The 19508-nt window shown below is 30.9% G+C and overlaps 1 protein-coding gene across 5 annotated transcripts in view; it reads left to right on the top strand.

Annotated features, from left to right (window-relative positions):
* Positions 1 to 6796: 6796 nt before the first annotated feature.
* LOC113518540 (peptidoglycan-recognition protein SC2-like) overlaps positions 6797 to 19508 on the top strand; it is a 28424-nt gene continuing 15712 nt past the window's right edge. For 2 of the 5 annotated variants that reach the window (XR_008253044.1, XM_026903521.3), the window contains exons 1-3: positions 6805 to 7151; positions 18695 to 18874; positions 19001 to 19202. Coding sequence is in view for 4 of the 5 variants with exons in the window: in XM_026903521.3 (XP_026759322.2) it covers positions 6827 to 7151; positions 18695 to 18874; positions 19001 to 19202 (707 nt within the window). In the remaining variant the exon portion in view is untranslated. Of the gene's footprint in view, positions 7152 to 12826; positions 12986 to 13955; positions 14625 to 18694; positions 18875 to 19000; positions 19203 to 19508 lie in introns of those variants that run through there. The other 3 variants (XM_026903544.3, XM_026903538.3, XM_026903529.3) reach the window with 3 other exon arrangements.

Raw genomic sequence — 19508 nt, 5'->3', positions numbered from 1 at the left:
ACAATAACATGAGATATTATTGTTACTATAAATAGAGTCTATTTGGGAATAAAAAATATTGCAATGAATCGAGTACACCTCTTTGAGGATTATTCATCCGCTAAACATGTTCAGTTATCTTTTTTTATTACGGCAATAGCAAATATTCAACACGTTAACTGCTGATAACCTGAGGACATCGCCGATACGATTCGTTATAACACAGTTATTCAAACTAGGTATTTAGTATTTAACGCAATTGGGCGTTAAACTATGAATAAACGAGACCCGTCTATTTATTTATACTATGTAAGCAATTACTTATTTATCTTTTAATTTATAAATTTCGTCGAGTATTTAATAGTAGTAATAGAGTACTTAGAAGAGTACCCTAAGAATATTGAAACAATGAGTTAAACATTGACAAAAGAAGGTTGGATAGTAGAACTGTCCATGAATGCAAAGAAAACAAATATTTTTACTAACTCGGATGCTATATGTGTGGATGATGGTAGCTTCAAATATATGACTCATTATGTCTACCTTAGACAAGTCATTTCTTTTAAAGACAAGACAGACAAAGAAACTAATAACCGTATTGCCAACGGATGGAAAAGTTACTGGTCCTTAAAAGAAATTATGAAGAAAATAAAACTAAAGCTCTCAATAGAAACAAAAACATTCAACACATGCATTCTTCCCTGTCTAACTTATAACTGCAGAACATGGGCTTTGAATAAAGAACATCATGAAGAACTACATCGACGCGAAGAGCCATGAAGACAAGCTTGTTAAGAATAAAAAGAAAAACCGTATCAAAAGTGAGGACATAAGGACCAAAACTGGACTGACTGACATTTTCCTACGAATAGATCAACAGTAATAGCGATGAACAGGTCACATATGACGTAGCAGTATGAATAAATGAAGCTTGGGAGTCACAGTTTGGTACCCATAGAATATTAAAAGAAAAGAGGCCGTCCTCAGAGACGCTGGGAGGATGAGCTAAAGTAAACAGCAGATCCATGCTTAAGAAGAGCTACACGAGATAGAAACTATTAGGAGTTGGTGAAAGACTTTACTACAAGAAACTCTATGCTACGTGATATATTATAATAAAAAAATTTAGCAGATTATTGCAAATAAAAGCTTCTTCATCTTTTATTTCATACGTTATTGTTTTGCCTATTTCGCCACATTCTCCGCGTCTGTTAACTATCCGTGTGGAAATCAATTATATCTCCAAGGACTTTGTCATTTAAATTTTCGTACAATACATAATTGTATTAATGTAATAAATAGCAATAGGAAGTGTTAGGAACATACAAATGAGTATGTATTTAGACAACTATAAATATACGTGTAATATACGAACATTAGAAAAGCAGCAAAGAAAAACAGCGATAAATCTGCTTTCTTTAAAACTATGTCAATTATAAAAATATAGAAATAAATAGATAAACACCTAAATTTCTTTATTATCTACTCCAAAAGATTACAATAGTAAATTTAGTAAAAACGCAAAATTACAAGAAAAGAATCACTCTTATCTGATTAATTTTCTTATCATTGGCTTTTGTACGTTACCGATTTTTTCCTAATCATAGCCTGCTGTTGGTGTTATTTATAGATGAAGTAAGTATTTCATGGAATAACATTATCACAAAATGTAGTGGTGTAGCAGTTTAATATATTTATAATAATAATTTATTTACGTAAAAACAAGGTATACTGATGCTTTTTAATATTTATAGAAATTGTTTCAAATTCTAATAAAAAAGTAAGAATGTATTCATAAAGAGGATTTTTTTTTGAGTGCATCAAGACCTTAATAGAATAATAACTCTTGTCGAAAAGCCATTTGTACAGTGTACTCTTAAATTGTTTCAGTATCTTTATATATAACCCAACCCATATTGTCTCACTTTTCGATGGTCACAAATTCGAAACCCGCACTTGCAAACATTTGTGTTCATGCCTATGTTCTTTGGATTCGGCTTGGTTTTTTCTACATATAATATATTCTGATAAATATATTCTATAAAACATATTTATCAATTGGCTAATATATTATCATTTATCCTATTCACTTAATTATTGTAGAAAGCAGTCGGATAAACAAAAATAAAGCAGATACAGGAACGCGGTTTGTCTGTCAGATAAATCCTACTGGAACAGTGGGTAGGTAAATAGCGTTAAATAATTACTCGTGGTCCTTTACCTTACTTTATATCGAATAACGTGTCCCCAAACTCACGCTGGGTGACTTCCTTGAACGACATATCAATATCAAATATACGTGTATATATATATATATATATGTATATATATATATATATATATATATATATATATATATATATATATATATATATATATATATATATATATATATATATACGTACAAATAATATTTTTAACAAGAAGAACAAAAATATTTTAAACTTATTTACTTAATAAGGGAAATTTTGAATGTGCCAGGTTTTGTTTGTTACATTTATTTAATATTCAAAACACTAAAACTATAAGCAATTCTGAGAATAAGATGTCTCATGCTCTTCTCTGCTTTGAGTACTCAACAACGCCGTAATCTAGATAACGCATCTCACTAGATTTAGTTAGTTACATTTATTTTATATTGAAAACACTAAAACTACGAGTGTAATCAATTCTGAGAATATTTATTCTCAGAATTGATTATATTTCTTATATATTATATATATTTCTTAGCTCTTCTCTGCTCTGTGTTTTCAATAATGCCGTAATCTAGATATCTCGCTACAAATGCTACAACATAAACATTTTCTCAAATGATTATTTTCAAATGTTTGTTGAACGTTTTTTATTTGTATTAATTTTGTCATCGATACCTTTGATTGCACAAACCGTCATTTTATTTATAATATGTAATCGTATTTACAATTAGTTTTTGTCCGCAACTTGTTCTCATGGATTTTCGAAGTAGGAAACTAATAAACTGATTGTAGATGTCGTATCAAGATTAAACATAAGCCATATTTTAAATTAGAGCTTCGGAAATATGATTATGTAAATCACATTCAATTTAACGCAGTAGTTTTTTCGTGATGTCGGAACAAATATACAGACAAACATTTTAAAAATTATTATTTTAGATTCTAATGTTTTTATTAAGAATTTTCATATATTTTTTTTATTAAATTACAGTTTTATTATTATTGTATAGATCATCATCATCATCTCAGCTATAGACATTATCGCTGAAATAAACTATATTAACCTTAGAACTTTCATACACCCTAAAAAGAGATTGTACATACCCAATATAAAACTTAGTGTTAGCAAACAACTTTTTTGATACTGATCGACTCTATTTAGATGTATTTAATCTATAAATGAATAAATTCGGTACCTATGTATGTAAATAAAAATCACAGTGTTTGTCTATGACTTTAAAATGTTTAATCTTCTATATATTTTTACATAATATGAATAGCGAACTCGCTTTAAGTCTCAAGTGTTTTGCTCGTCTACACAGTTTACAAGCATACAAGCTTAACTTGCTAATAATAGTGAAAGATTTTAATGCGATCTTTGAATAAATAATTAATATTGATGTTATTTTTTTTAATCGATGAGTATGGGCTGGTATCCCGGACTGCACTATCGGTATATGCTAACGGAGCCACAGCGACGAATGATAGGTGAAGATGATACCAGGTCTGTTGACTCATCGTGACGAATTCATCGATAATTAGAGGGGGGGGGGGAGGCGACAAGGCTAGACGCGCTAAAATATTATCTAATGTTTTACAAAAAATACCGGTGAGAAATAATAACATTATAAATATGAACGTTAGCAATATCGTTTATATATTTGTTACTCCATACCATTAAATGAAATATAGTATATACTAGTATCTTATCTTATATTATATTCGCATATGGGGTCAGCTAAGCTGTTGCACGTTGACCCATCGGGATCTTTTGTGCTTCCCCCTGCCTTATACCATCATTTCTACATAAGAGTAAATTATATCCTAATTTTTATCAATTTAACACATAGAATATTTTATAAACTAATTCACGCGGGCATAGCTAGTAAATAATGGTAATAACTAATATATTTTTTTTAATTAAAGCCCCATTTAAATATACATACGTACACATAAGTGTAAACTAATACATAATACATAACATACCGAATACACTGTAATTATTAATTCCTGTACATGTTGTACCTATTGATTGTTTAATTGCAGTATCTATTAAATTAACTTTCCGCCTTTGAAATTGAATATTTACTTACCACCTACCAAAGTCAATTACGAAAAGTACAGTAAAGGTTTGGCAACAATTTCAGGAGTGTTGTTTACGTTCGTTTCACTGGTCATGGTTGACCATTCTTCGTTTAATTGAGTGAAACGTGTTGGGAGCGGGGGGGGGGAGGCACGTGATGTATTTTCACCTCCGGGAGACGTTTAACCTAGTTACATTCCCGCTTCCCCCTAATGTTAGAGGTGCAAGTACCGCAATTAAGAATCATCTATTTTAGTTAGTGTATTTTATTTTCTTTCTCATTTCATCTTAAAATGAAAGCCGGTTTATTTTTTCATTGAAAAAACCTATTAGTAAGATGTTGCTGGCACACTAGCCAGTCAGAATTTCGTATATATTTAAATTATGTATACAAAATTCTTTTTTTTAATTATTTCCATTTCTTCTATAATATTTTTTTCGGAATATTTTTTTTGTACGTACAAAAATATCGTCAAACGTCGTTATGTTGTTATTGTTGTTGCTTTCTGGTCATGTTATATGCCCATTAATAATTTTATAAAATAAAAAAGATGAAATAGATCTAATTCTTAAATTTCTAAAATGATTGGATACTAAAACTAAGGTTTTCGAAGACATAAGAGATCTCTTAGTAACCTATTGTTCACATATTAATTAGTGCTTACATATTAAGAAATGTAATGTGGAGAAACAAACATATTTAATAATTATCTACAAAGGTAATGTATACTATTACCAAATCCCTTTTCCGTTATTATATTCCTCTGGTTATTATTTTCCAGACCAGAGAAAATTATTTTCCTCTGTGACCCTCTGGTCATAATTTTCTTTAGAACAACAACAATATGTTATGATATGCGTATAGATACAAGACGAAACAATTATTTGAATAAAAACTAAAACCGTATAAAAAATAATATCAACATATATATGAGGCCAGACTTAAATGTACATTATGGCCACAAAGAAGTTTCAATATTCCGAAAAGTATTTTCTAAAATTAGGTCAGCCAGAAAATAATTTGTAGTGAAAACTTAATTACGTCTCTAGCTGATTATTTAAAAAAACTCCATCATAATTTCATACAAACTTGTCGTACATAATTTAAGATTTTGTTCACCTAAAAAACATCGATTCGTGACAAAACCTGATTTAAAAACTAATCTATTAAACCGAATTTCATAAAATTCCTGTGGTGCCAATCTGAAAGTATACCCTTTCAGATAAAATCAATTTTCCAAATCTATTTATAAGTGACGGAGTTTAAGGTACGGATTTATAGGTACACTAGTAATTGGCTCCAACGGCCCTATTACAAGCATTATACCCTATTATGTCGACCTTCGCACAGTTTCCCTGGAAACCATCGTAGTTAAATCCTGGTGAATACAACACAAAGGGCTTACCGACTTGACTTCATCCTTACTTATCAACACTCGCTGGTACCCTGTCAGTATATACCAATAGAATATATATATATATATATATATATATATATATATATATATATATATATATATATACTTAAATTAATTTACGTAAGTAAGTATTCAAGTTCGTATCTCAGATTATTGACATTATGACATTACAATTGTGTACTTATATTTAGTTACCATTGCAAATGATATGTCTAAATTTTAAAATTATCATTTTTATAAGTAAATATAATATTGTACATTAATAATCAGCATAAATATTGCCTTATTAGTATTTTAATACCATTCTATGAATGTATTTATCCTGTATCCTTCCTTGTTTATTATAAAATTAATAAGCGATTATTTTAATAATATAACAGGCTAGACAGCTAAATTTTCAATTTATTCCTCATAAGTCCGAAAGTCTAGTCTCGAAAGTCCTTAATTTTAATATAGGTACACACAATAAATATTATCCACTAGTGCTAGTAGTTAGCAATATTACCAGAGTGAAAATATTTTGCGAATATACAAATTAATTAAAATAAAATTATTATTCAGAAAAATAAATGAAAAGTAAAAGGTAAAATAATTTATATCTACATTTAAATTGCATATTTTATTCCACCTAGAGTTTTCAATTCAGTCGTTGTAATTGAAAAAATTTTAATAAGTACATATATGTAGATATATAGCTCCTAACAAATATTTTGAAAAATATTTTTTTATAATTTTTTAATCAAATGGATAAAGTGATAAATAATTTAATTTAATTTTTTTAGTAATAAATATACTTAATTACTTGTACATATTGTATCGTTCCGTTTATCCTTATTATCACTAGTCCACTGGGATATCTAGCTGCGCATGTCAAGTGAGATGACGACAGTACATATAGATATTTTATTTTTACTTCTTTCGTATTCAAAGTTTTAATTGATCTATTGACTATAATAATAGTTAATATATTGACCCTTTTCATTAGATAAATCGATAACTTTTATACCATACCCAGTAAAATGAGATAAACCGCCTTCTCGAGAACCTTTTGCATATGGGCATAGCAATGACGAGAGACGAAAGCGAGGGATGCGGGGGAAATAGCTGCGAAGCGAGTACTGCAAATATTTATCAGTCGGTATTGTTTAACGATGGATGGTGCCAGTCGTGACTCAGCCGACGAATTGAACTGTCGTGTACGAGGCACCAAAAAACCTCTCTCAAGACGTTCGGAATTTATTATGGCAGCAATGTTGTGGTACGACGCTGATACTAACAGGATGTCTCCATCTTACAATAGGAACTATGGCTCCTATACTGCTGAAATGGTCGACCTGGATGACCAGCCCATAGTCAACGGGCCTCCTAATATGCCGACCATCAATAATTTGAGCGTCACCAGATCATCCCGCGTGCACTTCGGCCCCAAAATAACGAACGTGAATCAAACTGTTCACTCCACCGAAGTAATTAAAGGTAGGTAATTCCAAGAAATTTTTTCCTGTATTTTTTTAAATAGTTTTGTTTTAATTTTTTATGATACTTAGAATAGCAATCGCGCTACTTGAGGAAGTCTGATAATCAGGTGATCTTTGTGCTATCGAAATCGTGACCTTTTTAAACTTAACGATTGTTCCCCTTCTCATTTATCCTGTTCAGACATCAATAGTTAATTCGTAATATTTTTGACATGTTTATCCTTTATACCTTTCTTTATTAACGTTATTTGGACCAAACAATGTGGGATCAGTGTTGTAATATGGTATTAATAAAAGTATTGTGAATATATAAACTTAGTAGATATATTTTCTCGTGAACTAAACTACTTTTATTCCAAGTTTATGGACCAAATATATGTAACTACTGTACAATATTTATACGATTGTAAAATGTTTTTTTTAATAATTACACCCACTTATTATAATATTTTCATACCTATAACATATAAAAGAATCGGTTCGTGCCTACCCAGAATAAGAGCGGAACTTTCAGTTACACGAAGTGACATATTTAATTTAAAAGTAAATATGCGCCTTTTTAATTGATCAGCCCGTCTCTGGAATATATTCATAAACATCCAATATTCATGAATATTAATAACTTGGAAAAACCCTTCCGACGGCAATACTTCAGTTGGATTCGAACTGCTATCCGAGCAGTGTGTTTGTTCCCAATTATATCACGAAATAAATACTTGAAGAGACACAATATTTCTTAAAATTAAATATTTGATAAACATTTTCAACTACTTGTATCAAACAATTTATAATTTAGGATTCACAAATAAAAAGAATATAAAAATGGTTCTAGCTCCAAACGAAGCAGAACTTGTATTATTTGTAGATACTAAACAACTTACAGACATACTTAAATACTTTTTATATATAACTTTATATATAAAATACATAGAAAACACACAAACTAGTAAAAAATTCATGATTGTTTGTTTATTTTGTGCGAGAATTATACCTACTTGCTTAATGCAAATTATTGTAAAATCGAACTGTTTCAAGTACTAACTCGAATGCCTAATAGGTACTCAAATACTTGTGCAGATACTGGAGTACTCAATACTGATATTCCGAGTCAGGTGGATTTGATTACTGACGCGAATAATTAATGAAATATATACTGGAATAATACCTAATAGGTACTCACATAGTTGAGTACTCAATAGTGATGCACAGAATCAAAACAACGCGAGTACTGACTCAAATACTTAATAGGTACACAGATACTCAATTATCCAATAATGATGTCCTATGATATTGAATACTCAACAGTCATGTACCCAGTCAGGTTGACTCAAGTACTCATTTGAGTATTGACTCTAATACCTAATATTTACTCAGAAAGGGGGAAGGGAATTGTTAGTAATGCGGACTACCAGTTCCACTGCTAGCAGTATACCTTGTCATGTCGATCTGGTCGTGACATTGTTAAGGGAATCTGGACGTGGTCCCCCTAGAAACCATCGTGTTGAAGTCCAGACGAATTCATCACAGTAAGCTGACCAACCTGCCTTTTCATTCTCACCTATCATCCCTCACCGTTGCTCTGCCAGCGTATACCGTTAACGCAGCCAGGGTTAATATTCCATTATCTTACATTAAAAAAAAATAATTGCTCAGATGCTCAAATACTCAATAATGGTGTGCCGAGTTACGTTAACTCGAGTATTAACTTAAAAACCTACTGATTCCAGTACAAGATTCCATTACTGGCGGTACTGGAATAGTAAACGCATGTTTATTGTAAGTTTTGGTTCCTGTATCATGGGCACGTTTTTTTACGTAGATTTTCCTCTTGGTCTTCTACTTAGGTTTCATCGGGTATATCTTTTTTGTATCTAATTTAGCGAATAGCTGCTTTAGGTGTCTTTCTGCATAGAAACAATAAACATACTCGTCGCACGGCTGTTAGTATCGGTTGCTGGTCTGAATCCCCAAATTCGATGATGAAATTAGATTTTTTATTTAATGAGCACAAAAATATTCGAACCCGATAAAAGTTGATTTAATACATCATTTTTTTTGAGGTAAGCTTATATCTATAATAACTTAAAAATTAAATATATATATATTATTCTACATGAATACAGGATGCGAGTATTTGTAATACTCCAATACTAGTTACGTGTCTATCGTAAATATTTGTTTTAGTTTATTTCCTCTAATTACCAAAGAATTTTTTTTTAAATAAGTAATAATTCTTAATAATATCTTAAAAAAATAAGCTTCAAAAACCAATCAATTTCAATGGAATTCAAGTCCGTTGAAATTAGTTATGTACCGATGTAAGCCGACTCGAAAACTGATTCGAATGCTAATAGGCATTCATATACTCGAATTCCGATACTGTGTTAAAGTACTAACTCGAGTACCTAAATATACTCGAATACTCAATAGTGATGCTCAATAGTAAGCCAATTTCGGCAATTTGGCTTACTCGTGTACTGACTGGATTACTGTCTCGATTGCCTAATAGGTAGGTAATATTAAAATGGTGACTAAACTATGTACGTGCATGAAAGATATTTAAGAAAAATTTATACAGCGAATATTAGTAACACCATTAGATACCAGAACAGTGTTTATTTAGAAATTTTGTTTGTCAGTATATTTCTTAATTCCAACATTACACAAAAATTACTGCATCAAATTGAATGCGATTTTGACAGACGTATTCCTGAACACTGTATATTTTGATACGATATAAAGAACTAGTCTATTTCATTAGTTTTACTTCTGAGATCCACGCGTACAAAGTAGCTGACAAAAAATAGTCTTTATCACTTCAGAAATTAATCAAGTTAGATAAAATAACTATCGAATACTCGAATACAGTCAAGACCAACTTGGCCCACCACTAATTCAGATTGTCAGCTTAGCAAACATCGTTTAGGAATTATGTAGTTTTCTATATTATAGTTTAGGTGTAAGATGTTATTAATGTACACTTACTTATCCTTAAATAAATAAGAAAAGAAAAGCAAGAAATTTATAAGCTGACTTACTGATAGCGCATTCACTTGTTAAATTATTATGGAAAATACAATATTTTTCTAATTTTTCTGCATGTTTTTTAGGGAAAATAGTTTAGTTGTAAATGAAAGGATATTAGTTTGTGTGTTAAATTGGTCCGACAGAAAATTGAACCCGGAACCTCATTAGAAAAGCAATATACCTACCACTGTGTTACGTAGATCGTCAAAAATTAAATTAGTCCTGTGCTTACAAATTTTTTATTTTGTAAACGACTGCAAAATAGGAAATGTTTAAACATAACAATAACAATAGCTATTGGATTGTTTATTATTTGGTCTTTGTTTTATTTACACTAATTATGTACTTGAACCTGTTTATAGGAAGACCTTTCTACATTTTAACAAAACAAATTTGTTTTTCTTCTTTTAATTACCGAAGTTAGGTTCGTTTTCAAACTTCCTTATTTAAACAGTACCGTTCTATTTACAATTCGAAAAAAAATATCTTTATTCTTTGTTCTACCCAAAAATGGTAAAAGAATATATTTAATTTTAAAAGTAATGTACAAAGGCGAGCATATCTTTAATAAGAAATATCTCTCATCTTTACTGGTATAACGTTAAATTGCTACTACGTAAAAAAAAAGTATTTTCATGGTTTGTATCTTACAATGCGAACATACATGTCATTCCAAATTGTATTTACATAACTCTTAAGAGATCGACAAAATATAAAGGATTTACTAAACAGCTGTAAGTGTGCATAATTATCACATTCACATTTACAGATTCACATTCGCACATTGACATTCACACAGTCACATTCACACATTCATTTGCCAGGCGAGTTGGCAACCGCAGTTATGGCTTTGGTTATATTTAAAAAAAATACTGCTGCCAATCTCTCGACCATAAGCTTCCATTTTACAACACCCACTGGAAAGGAAAAGGTGGCCTATTCTATACTAAGACCACACACACATTCACATATTCATACATTCACGTATACATATTCATATATTCATATTCACAAATTGACATTCGAACATTTACATCCACGCATTCACATCCACACATTAACATCCTCTCATTCACATCCACACATTCACATCCACACATTCACATCCACACGTTCTCATTCACACATCCACATTCACATCCACACATTCACATCCACACATTCACATCCACACATTCACATCCACACATTCACATCCACACATTCACATTCACACATCCACATTCACACTTTCACATCCACACATTCATATCCACAGATGCACATCCTTACATTCACATCCACATATTCGCATCTACACGTTCACATCCACACATTTACATTCACACATCCACATTCACACTTTCACATCCACACATTCACATCCACACATTGACATCCTTACATTCATATCCACATATTCACATCCACACATTCACAATCACACATCCACATTCAAACATTCACTTCCACACGTTCACATCCACATATTCTCATTCACACATCTACATTCACACACTCATATTTACACATTCAAACTCACATATTTACATTTACTTTCACACATTCACATCCACATTCACATTCACATATTTCCTTATCTCCTACGTAACTTGCTATAAAATATGTCAACAATACACATTTTTTTTCCAAAAATATTTTTTTTTAGCATTTAGCCTAAATTTGTATTAATTTTACATTAGCTAGTTTATAGACAGATATACTATATATAGACAGACAATGGTTATAAAACAATGTATCCTCATTTAACAGACGTACCTACTTATTTATCAGCTAATTGAAGTAAATTTTTGTTATCGCAAGATAGACGCATGCATTGCAGTTTGCAGATTTTACTTGAGGTATGAGTATATCGTAATTCTAATTGGACTGCGCGTATTTGACCTTGGGCTAAATTTTCTAATAACAGAAAGTATATTTTAGCTTGACTATAACTTAATAAGCTTAACTATTTTTTTTTTTTTTACTTTTTCGGTTGAAAAAGTTTTCAACACATTTCGTCATTTATAATAGAAATAATATGTATGTTATTAATCCTGTTAATATTAATTTATTAATGTGGTAAATTTCTAATAATGCGCCACTACTGAAATATGCCCAAAAAAGAAGACAGCGCTTGAGCAGCTGAATTAAACTGGACGATTTTTAATGGAGTTTTATTTACAGATAGACCATCATATTCAAGATTGACACAAGATTTGTTTTATTATAGTTCATATGAGCAATACGGACATACACGTCGCTTATGATACAAAGGCAAAGGCGTTATCCTATATTCTTTATCAAAGAAGCGGTAATAGATGCGTAGTACTTACTCAAACCGCTTGACCGTCCACAGAGTCCTTTACAATTACATTGAATACTACAGTAGAAAAATTATGTAAAACAAAACTCTATATTACAGTCCGTCGCAACAATTATATTAATACCAAATTATAGTCTGTTTTCATAAAACTTAATGCAAAGGTAACCAAGTTTTATTAAAAACATTACAGAAATACTTTTTAAATGGAAGCAATTGAAAGATTCAACAAATTTTATACTGTGGACATTAGTAGTCTGATAGCTGGGTCGTTTATTAGTTTCCATTTTCATTCAATTCTATTACATAAAACAGATTATAATAATGCCTTGGTAATGTTTCAGGCCGTATACTAGGCCTCGAGTTGGTGTCAACTAACACTGCCCCACGACTCCGATGTACCGTTGCCGTCTTCGTGTGTTGGGCGCTCCTAGTCGCCTCTGCTCTTGCCTTCTGCATTTTGTATTTTGCATTGTACAAACACCAAACCCTTCTAGATATAGGTAAAAGACATGTTCTTTCATCATTCTGTATTGTACAATTATTAAAAATAATTACTAACAAGCTATTAATCAATATATATGACAAATTTATCCATTAACAATAATTATACCTGCAGTAAAAACGTTCATTTAGATTTATCTTCTTATAATACAGTAGAAAGTATAATATTCTACTCTTTTGTATAATATTGCACAAAAATATTTCTAATTTTCCACAAATTGTTATATTGAATTCTTAACAAATTTTACCCTTTTAAGGTACTTTCAAAAGTTTATTTATTGTGTTACATTACACATGTTCATCATAAACATAGTTACCTACTTCTGTATTTTAACAGAATAATTATAAACCTTACGTAATGAAATTCAAAATTTCATATACCCAGTGTTACTCAAAGGTGCCTCATTGTTATATGCAGGAATTACGTAGTCACGGATAACATAATACTATTATGAAGGATACATCAAAGCATACTTCTATAGTTATTTTGTAAAAGCTTTGTCTTTCTGAGATATTAATTTCACTAATAACACTCGCTTACTAACAAGTTAAACTTGCTTATAGTTGAACTACTTAAGTATCCTTTTAACTATGTACTTCAGACATATTAAAGGATATATATAATACATCAAAAGGACGTTCATTCTTAACAGCAGTATTTTTGTTGTTGAAACACAGATTTATTTAATTCTAGACAATTTTAACAATTCAAACATTCACTAACTTTATAAAATCAATTTTATAAGCAGTTATAGCTTTGACTTTTTCTTTCTAATTACTTTTTTCTAACTGATTGTCAGACAGGCTGAATATTATATTATTTTTAATTCTTACTTAAAATCAGATTTATTTGCAGTCATTACCTTAGGACATATAATAATTATTTAAATTTCAAATTAAATAAATTACTAAAATATTATATTGCTATTTTACAAGCACAAATCTTACATATAACGTTCTTCTGACTAGGTATAAAGGAGCCATGGTATCTTCGCCGTGACGATTGGCAGGCTATGCCCGCATATGAAATTGAATTTCTTCAATTGCCAGTCCAGTATGTACTTATAGGGCATTCAGCAAGCAATTACTGCACTGAAAAGTACTCCTGCATACAAAAAATGCTTGACATCCAACTAGACCATCTCCAGAGGGACTTTGGAGACATCGGTCCTAATTTCCTTTTGAGTGGCAACGGTCTACTCTTTGAAGGGAGAGGCGCAAATGTTATAGGCGCTATGGTCAAATCGTGGAACACTAAAATGATAAGCGTTATGTTTATGGGAGATTATAGAAAGGATCCGATTTCTGAAGCTCAATTCAACCATCTCAATATCCTTCTTGATGTTCTTCTGGAGAAAAATGTTTTACGCTCTGATTACACCATATATGGAAACTGTCAAGTCTCTACTCAAACTATAAGTCCAGGTCCAAACGTCATGAAGAACTTGCATTATTTAAAGCATTGGAACTCTTCGAACTCAAACTTATGTTTGCCAGGATGATGTAATTTTTATGATTATAATTAATATATAATCTTAGAATTTTATTATGAATATTTGAGAGATAAATCGCAAACATGCACAAGTTTGTACATCTGATATAACCATGTAACAGATGTTGTTTCTCTTTTGATTGGCAATGCCTATGAAAATAATATCCAGTAATCGAGACGCCATAGAAATAAAGGATTTACTTAATTTATCATACTTTTCGTGGAACAAGAAAATACTTATGGAATTAGGTAAGAAAATTGTCAAAGACTTCCAATGAGACTTGATTAACTTTCCCTATACCACTTGTATTGCAAAATATAATAAAAAGAATTGAATATAAACCATCCACAACTGTCATTTATAAATGTACAATATCTTATATGTATATATTCTACATATAATTTAAATAAAAAATATGTTTATATATGTATATTAACTTTTTTAATTATACATATATATAGATAATTCCTTTACTAGACCTTACTAAAGGGTTTTCAATAAGGACGGGTAGATGTTGAGACGGAATAAAACAAACTGTGTATGAAGTATTAAAGAAATAGATTTTTCTATTTTAAAGATCCATGTAAGCCATTATGTATGGAATATAATATCTTTCAAATAGCCGTCGCGGTTCCACATGGTAGCACAGATCCGAGTGGTTCAATTTTTAATGACTCTTAAGCATAAATTCAGGCCCGGACCAAAATCCGTACTAAACAATAACTTTTGTGGATATATTGCCAAATAAATAATTTAAATGAATTAATTAATAATGAATAAAAGATTGATCAACTACGGATGTAGATACGTAGATACTAAAACACATTTACTGCCTGAGAAAGTAAATTGGGTGCGATTGCCATTTTTTGTGACCTATCTAAGGGTTTGAATTGTGTGCATTGCTGAAAAAACCAGTTTTTTATAGTGTGAAGGACAATGTTTTAAACTTAATCAAATCATATTTATCAAACAAAAAAAGTTGAAGTAAATAGCGATACATCTAACGGGTGGCTTATGTCAATGGGTGTACCTCTGGGATCTATTTTTGAGCCATTCCTATTTTAAATTTAAATTAATGACCTCGCTTTTGTCATGTCATATATTGTTCGCAGATTCTTTGATTTTTTTATGTTGACATATAGACCAAAAATTATGGCTATGTAAATGCTGCTCTAAATAAAGATATTTTACATTTGAAAAATTGTAATTACAACCTTCGAGGACTTAATTGTAAATACATACTTTTTTAATGGAAAAGAAATGGGATGCTAACCCCGCCTGCGCTATCTGTGTGCATTGACAATATACCAGTGTCTACCCAGCGTCTACTCAGCTATTATTTCTCATACAGTATACTGACTGACTGACCCATACATTAACGCACTGCCGAAACCGCTGGATCTAGAATATTGAATTTTTGCAGATACTTATTTTATTAAGCGTAGCTGAAAAATAATAAAGAACATAATTTTGAAAATCTAACCCCTAAGAGAGTAAAACGAAGATTAAAAGGTCATATACAATTTCGTCGTTTAGAAGTAAGAGGCGCGAAATTTTAAATTAGCTCATGGTTTTATAAAAATATATAACATTTATTCGCTTTTAAAGAAATTACCCCTAAAAAGGGGTGAAATAAAAAATGTTTTTTTATAAGATTTTTATTATAAATGGACCTAAAAATACGAAACTTTAGTTTTAGACTTCTGATTAGATATAAATAAAATACAGTGTTTACGGAAATTTTGGAACTGGAGAAAGTAAATTTGTATGGAAATTTTGTTATTTTAATGCTAAGACGTGTGAAAGATAGTGATTTATATAAAAATTCGTACGCATATTTGTTAATTTTAAGTTAGGAAGGCGAAATTTGAATCTTGTCTTTTGCTAAGAAATAAAATGGCTTATCATTTTTTAAAATACTACTGAAGGTAAAGAGGATATCTCCAAATATGAATGATACATTATTACAAGTAATTAACAGTTGACTGGATTTGAGAAAAATAAATTCTGATTATATATTGAGTAAGTCAACTAAATACAAGGCAAACAAATAAACGCGTAATGTGATGGACGAACTCGTGGGCAACCACTATAATTCGTAGGCTGTAAGGGAAAAAATTATTCCCGCAAGCAAAGGTATAATATATATATATATATATATATATATATATATATATATATATATATATATATATATATATATATATATATATATATATATATATATATTAAATAGAAGGCCTTATGAATATAGCTATCTATAATGCGATAATATTATATTATCTATAGCTATGACTTATAATTGTGCTTTCGGTTGTCACTCTTAAGATTCTTTTAGTCTTTGAACGCTGAATATGATTCTAACCAACGCCACAATGTTGCGCATGGGTTTTCCCTTATTTCATAAATGAGTAGGTGCATATTTTATACTAAATTTGCACTATTTGTCATACGTACGTGGAATTAAGGTAGAAAAGTAGATTTATAACAAAAGGTTTCGATAACAGACAGATATGTCAACATTTGTTTCTCTCCAAAGAAGCATCATGGCCATTATAGCGTATTCGTAGCGTTATGACCTTGGTAAAATTAAAATCGTTAGCATCCTTTGACGAGAGTGCTCCATCAACGGAACTGAACTCTTTCGCCAAATAAACAACGATTGAAAAAGACAATAAATTTGAGATTCTACAATTTTCGTTTCACTAGATTTCTATATTAATATAATTTAGGTACACTGAAAATAGATTTTTAATTTTACGTATCATTAACGACTTTAAATCCATACTGTAGAGTTGACCAGAACCATAATACCATATTACTTCACCATCCCGCATTTTCTCAAATATAAAAAAACATTAATATTTACTAAACCTTTATAGGAAAGGTCTATATTCAGCAGTGGACTAGTGTCTGATATGATTATGATAGTTACTTACTAAATATTTCCCATTACGTACTAAGTAACAAATTAACAAGGTACCTTCTATTTAAATTCTAGACTTTAAATCATAAACTATATCCAAAGTCTAACATATAAATAAAAATTAATATAAATTAATATTGCATTCAATTTACTGCATAATCCAATAATCTATGACCTTATCACTGATGAACGCCTAATAATAAGATAATAGCGTTGGTGTAAGTCGAAATTAATGCTGTTCAGCACAATATAGGCGTAAATACAAATAATTTTAGATATCTTACCAATTAAGTTAATGCCATAAAAGTATATAGTAGTGTATTCACGCATATAATTTCCCATGTGTATGCGCCAAAGGGCCGTGTGGTCACGGTATAGAACAGGCCACCCCTTTCTTTTCCGTGGATGTTGTAAAACACGACTAAGGAACGGCGAGGAATGGGTAGCAATGCGGTTCCCAATCCGCCTGCCAAGCATGGCGACTATTGGCAAAACCCTCTTAAAGTTTATGTTCAGCAGTGGACGGTTAAGGGTTGATATGATAATAAACCAATATCGCCAAAACATACATTTACCAAAACGTACTTCAAATCCCGCATAGATTGAGTTAGTAACAAGATACAGTTGTCACTTGTATTTAAAATATTTTGTTTTACGGCTAAGGTGAACTGGGTCACTCGCCATCTTCGATGCTTACTATGTATGGTACCGGAACAAGAATGCCCGGTCAACCAATGATATTTAGACGAGGTCAGTCTACTGGTTGTACATTGTTTTTCAAAGGGGGTAGCGCGATAACGTTGATGTCAACCTGACATTGTATATTGTCATCAATGGGGACTGGTGTCCCCATTGATGACAATCCTTATTACTCTTTTTCATATTATGTTGCGTTGAAGCATATAAGAGTGAGCATTGCATGCTCTCACTGCGCTGGCTGTTGCTTACAAGTCGTGACATGAGCGCCGTCAGGTTTCCTCTGAAAGAGGCGTAACTGCATTCACACTACTATAAACTAATAAAATATAAATTTATACATATACGTTTTTAATACATTTAGACAGAAAACAGAACACGTAAAGTTCTATAAAAAGAGTAACTTAAAATATTCTTATACTTTTCTTTCCCGTCAGGGGGTTCTGGTCTCCCGTTACACCTACTGCCGGCGCCCATAAGTCATTACGTATTGAATGCAAGCCGTTACCGTACCAATGTAGTCATTATTAGTAAATCGATGGATACATTAGTGTTACCAGGATCAATAATTAATAATTGTATAATTATTTCAGCGTACCTTTATATTACAGATTTACCTATGTCAACGTATCTGTGCAATATTCTAAAGAGCACCACCCTTACAGAAAGGTTGTCATGCATCGTTGCAACCGTTGCTGTAATAATTTGTATTATTGTCCTCATAGTCTACGTGATGACCGGCTTTAAAACTGGATCAAATACTGTTGATGTCGGTTAGTATATCATTATTTTCAAAGGAGTTTAAAAAGATTATTATTAGAATTTTTCATTAAACTCCTTTTTGCACACAAAGTCTTTTTTTAAATTATTTTTTTCATTATATAAGGCATATTTTACAGCACCCCATGAATGGAATATCACGAAAGAGATGTGGTTGGCACATCCATATAATTATACGGAGACTACAAAGGAATTTCAACCAATAAAGCTTGTCATCATTCAGCACACGGTGAGCACCGAATGCCACAAATTCATCCGCTGCGCAGCTGAGATAAGAAACATTCAATCTTGGTACCTTCGAGAGTATAACTATGATATACCGTAAGTATTCTCACATATAACGGTTAACCGCCAATAATTCCGAACTAATATGGACAAAAGTTAATAAAATTTTAAATCGCGTAATTGCATCGCCTCGAGTTCCGGACATGAATTTAAGTTTCACAAAAGTCACAAAAATACCCTACTCGTAGTTCATGATAATGAAAATAAAAAGTAAGTTAATTGTTTGTAATATACATTTTAAATATGTTGATGTAAAAATTATTTCTCTATGTAATATAGAAAATAAGGGAGATGAGTTAGAAAAATGTCTATAGGAATTTTATGAATATCAGCTAGGAAGTA

Source organism: Galleria mellonella, unplaced genomic scaffold (assembly GCF_026898425.1).
Source record: "Galleria mellonella isolate WM207_F2 unplaced genomic scaffold, CSIRO_AGI_GalMel_v1 utg33, whole genome shotgun sequence".
Taxonomy (NCBI): Eukaryota; Metazoa; Arthropoda; class Insecta; order Lepidoptera; family Pyralidae; genus Galleria; species Galleria mellonella.
This window is presented reverse-complemented; position numbering and strand designations above follow the sequence as displayed.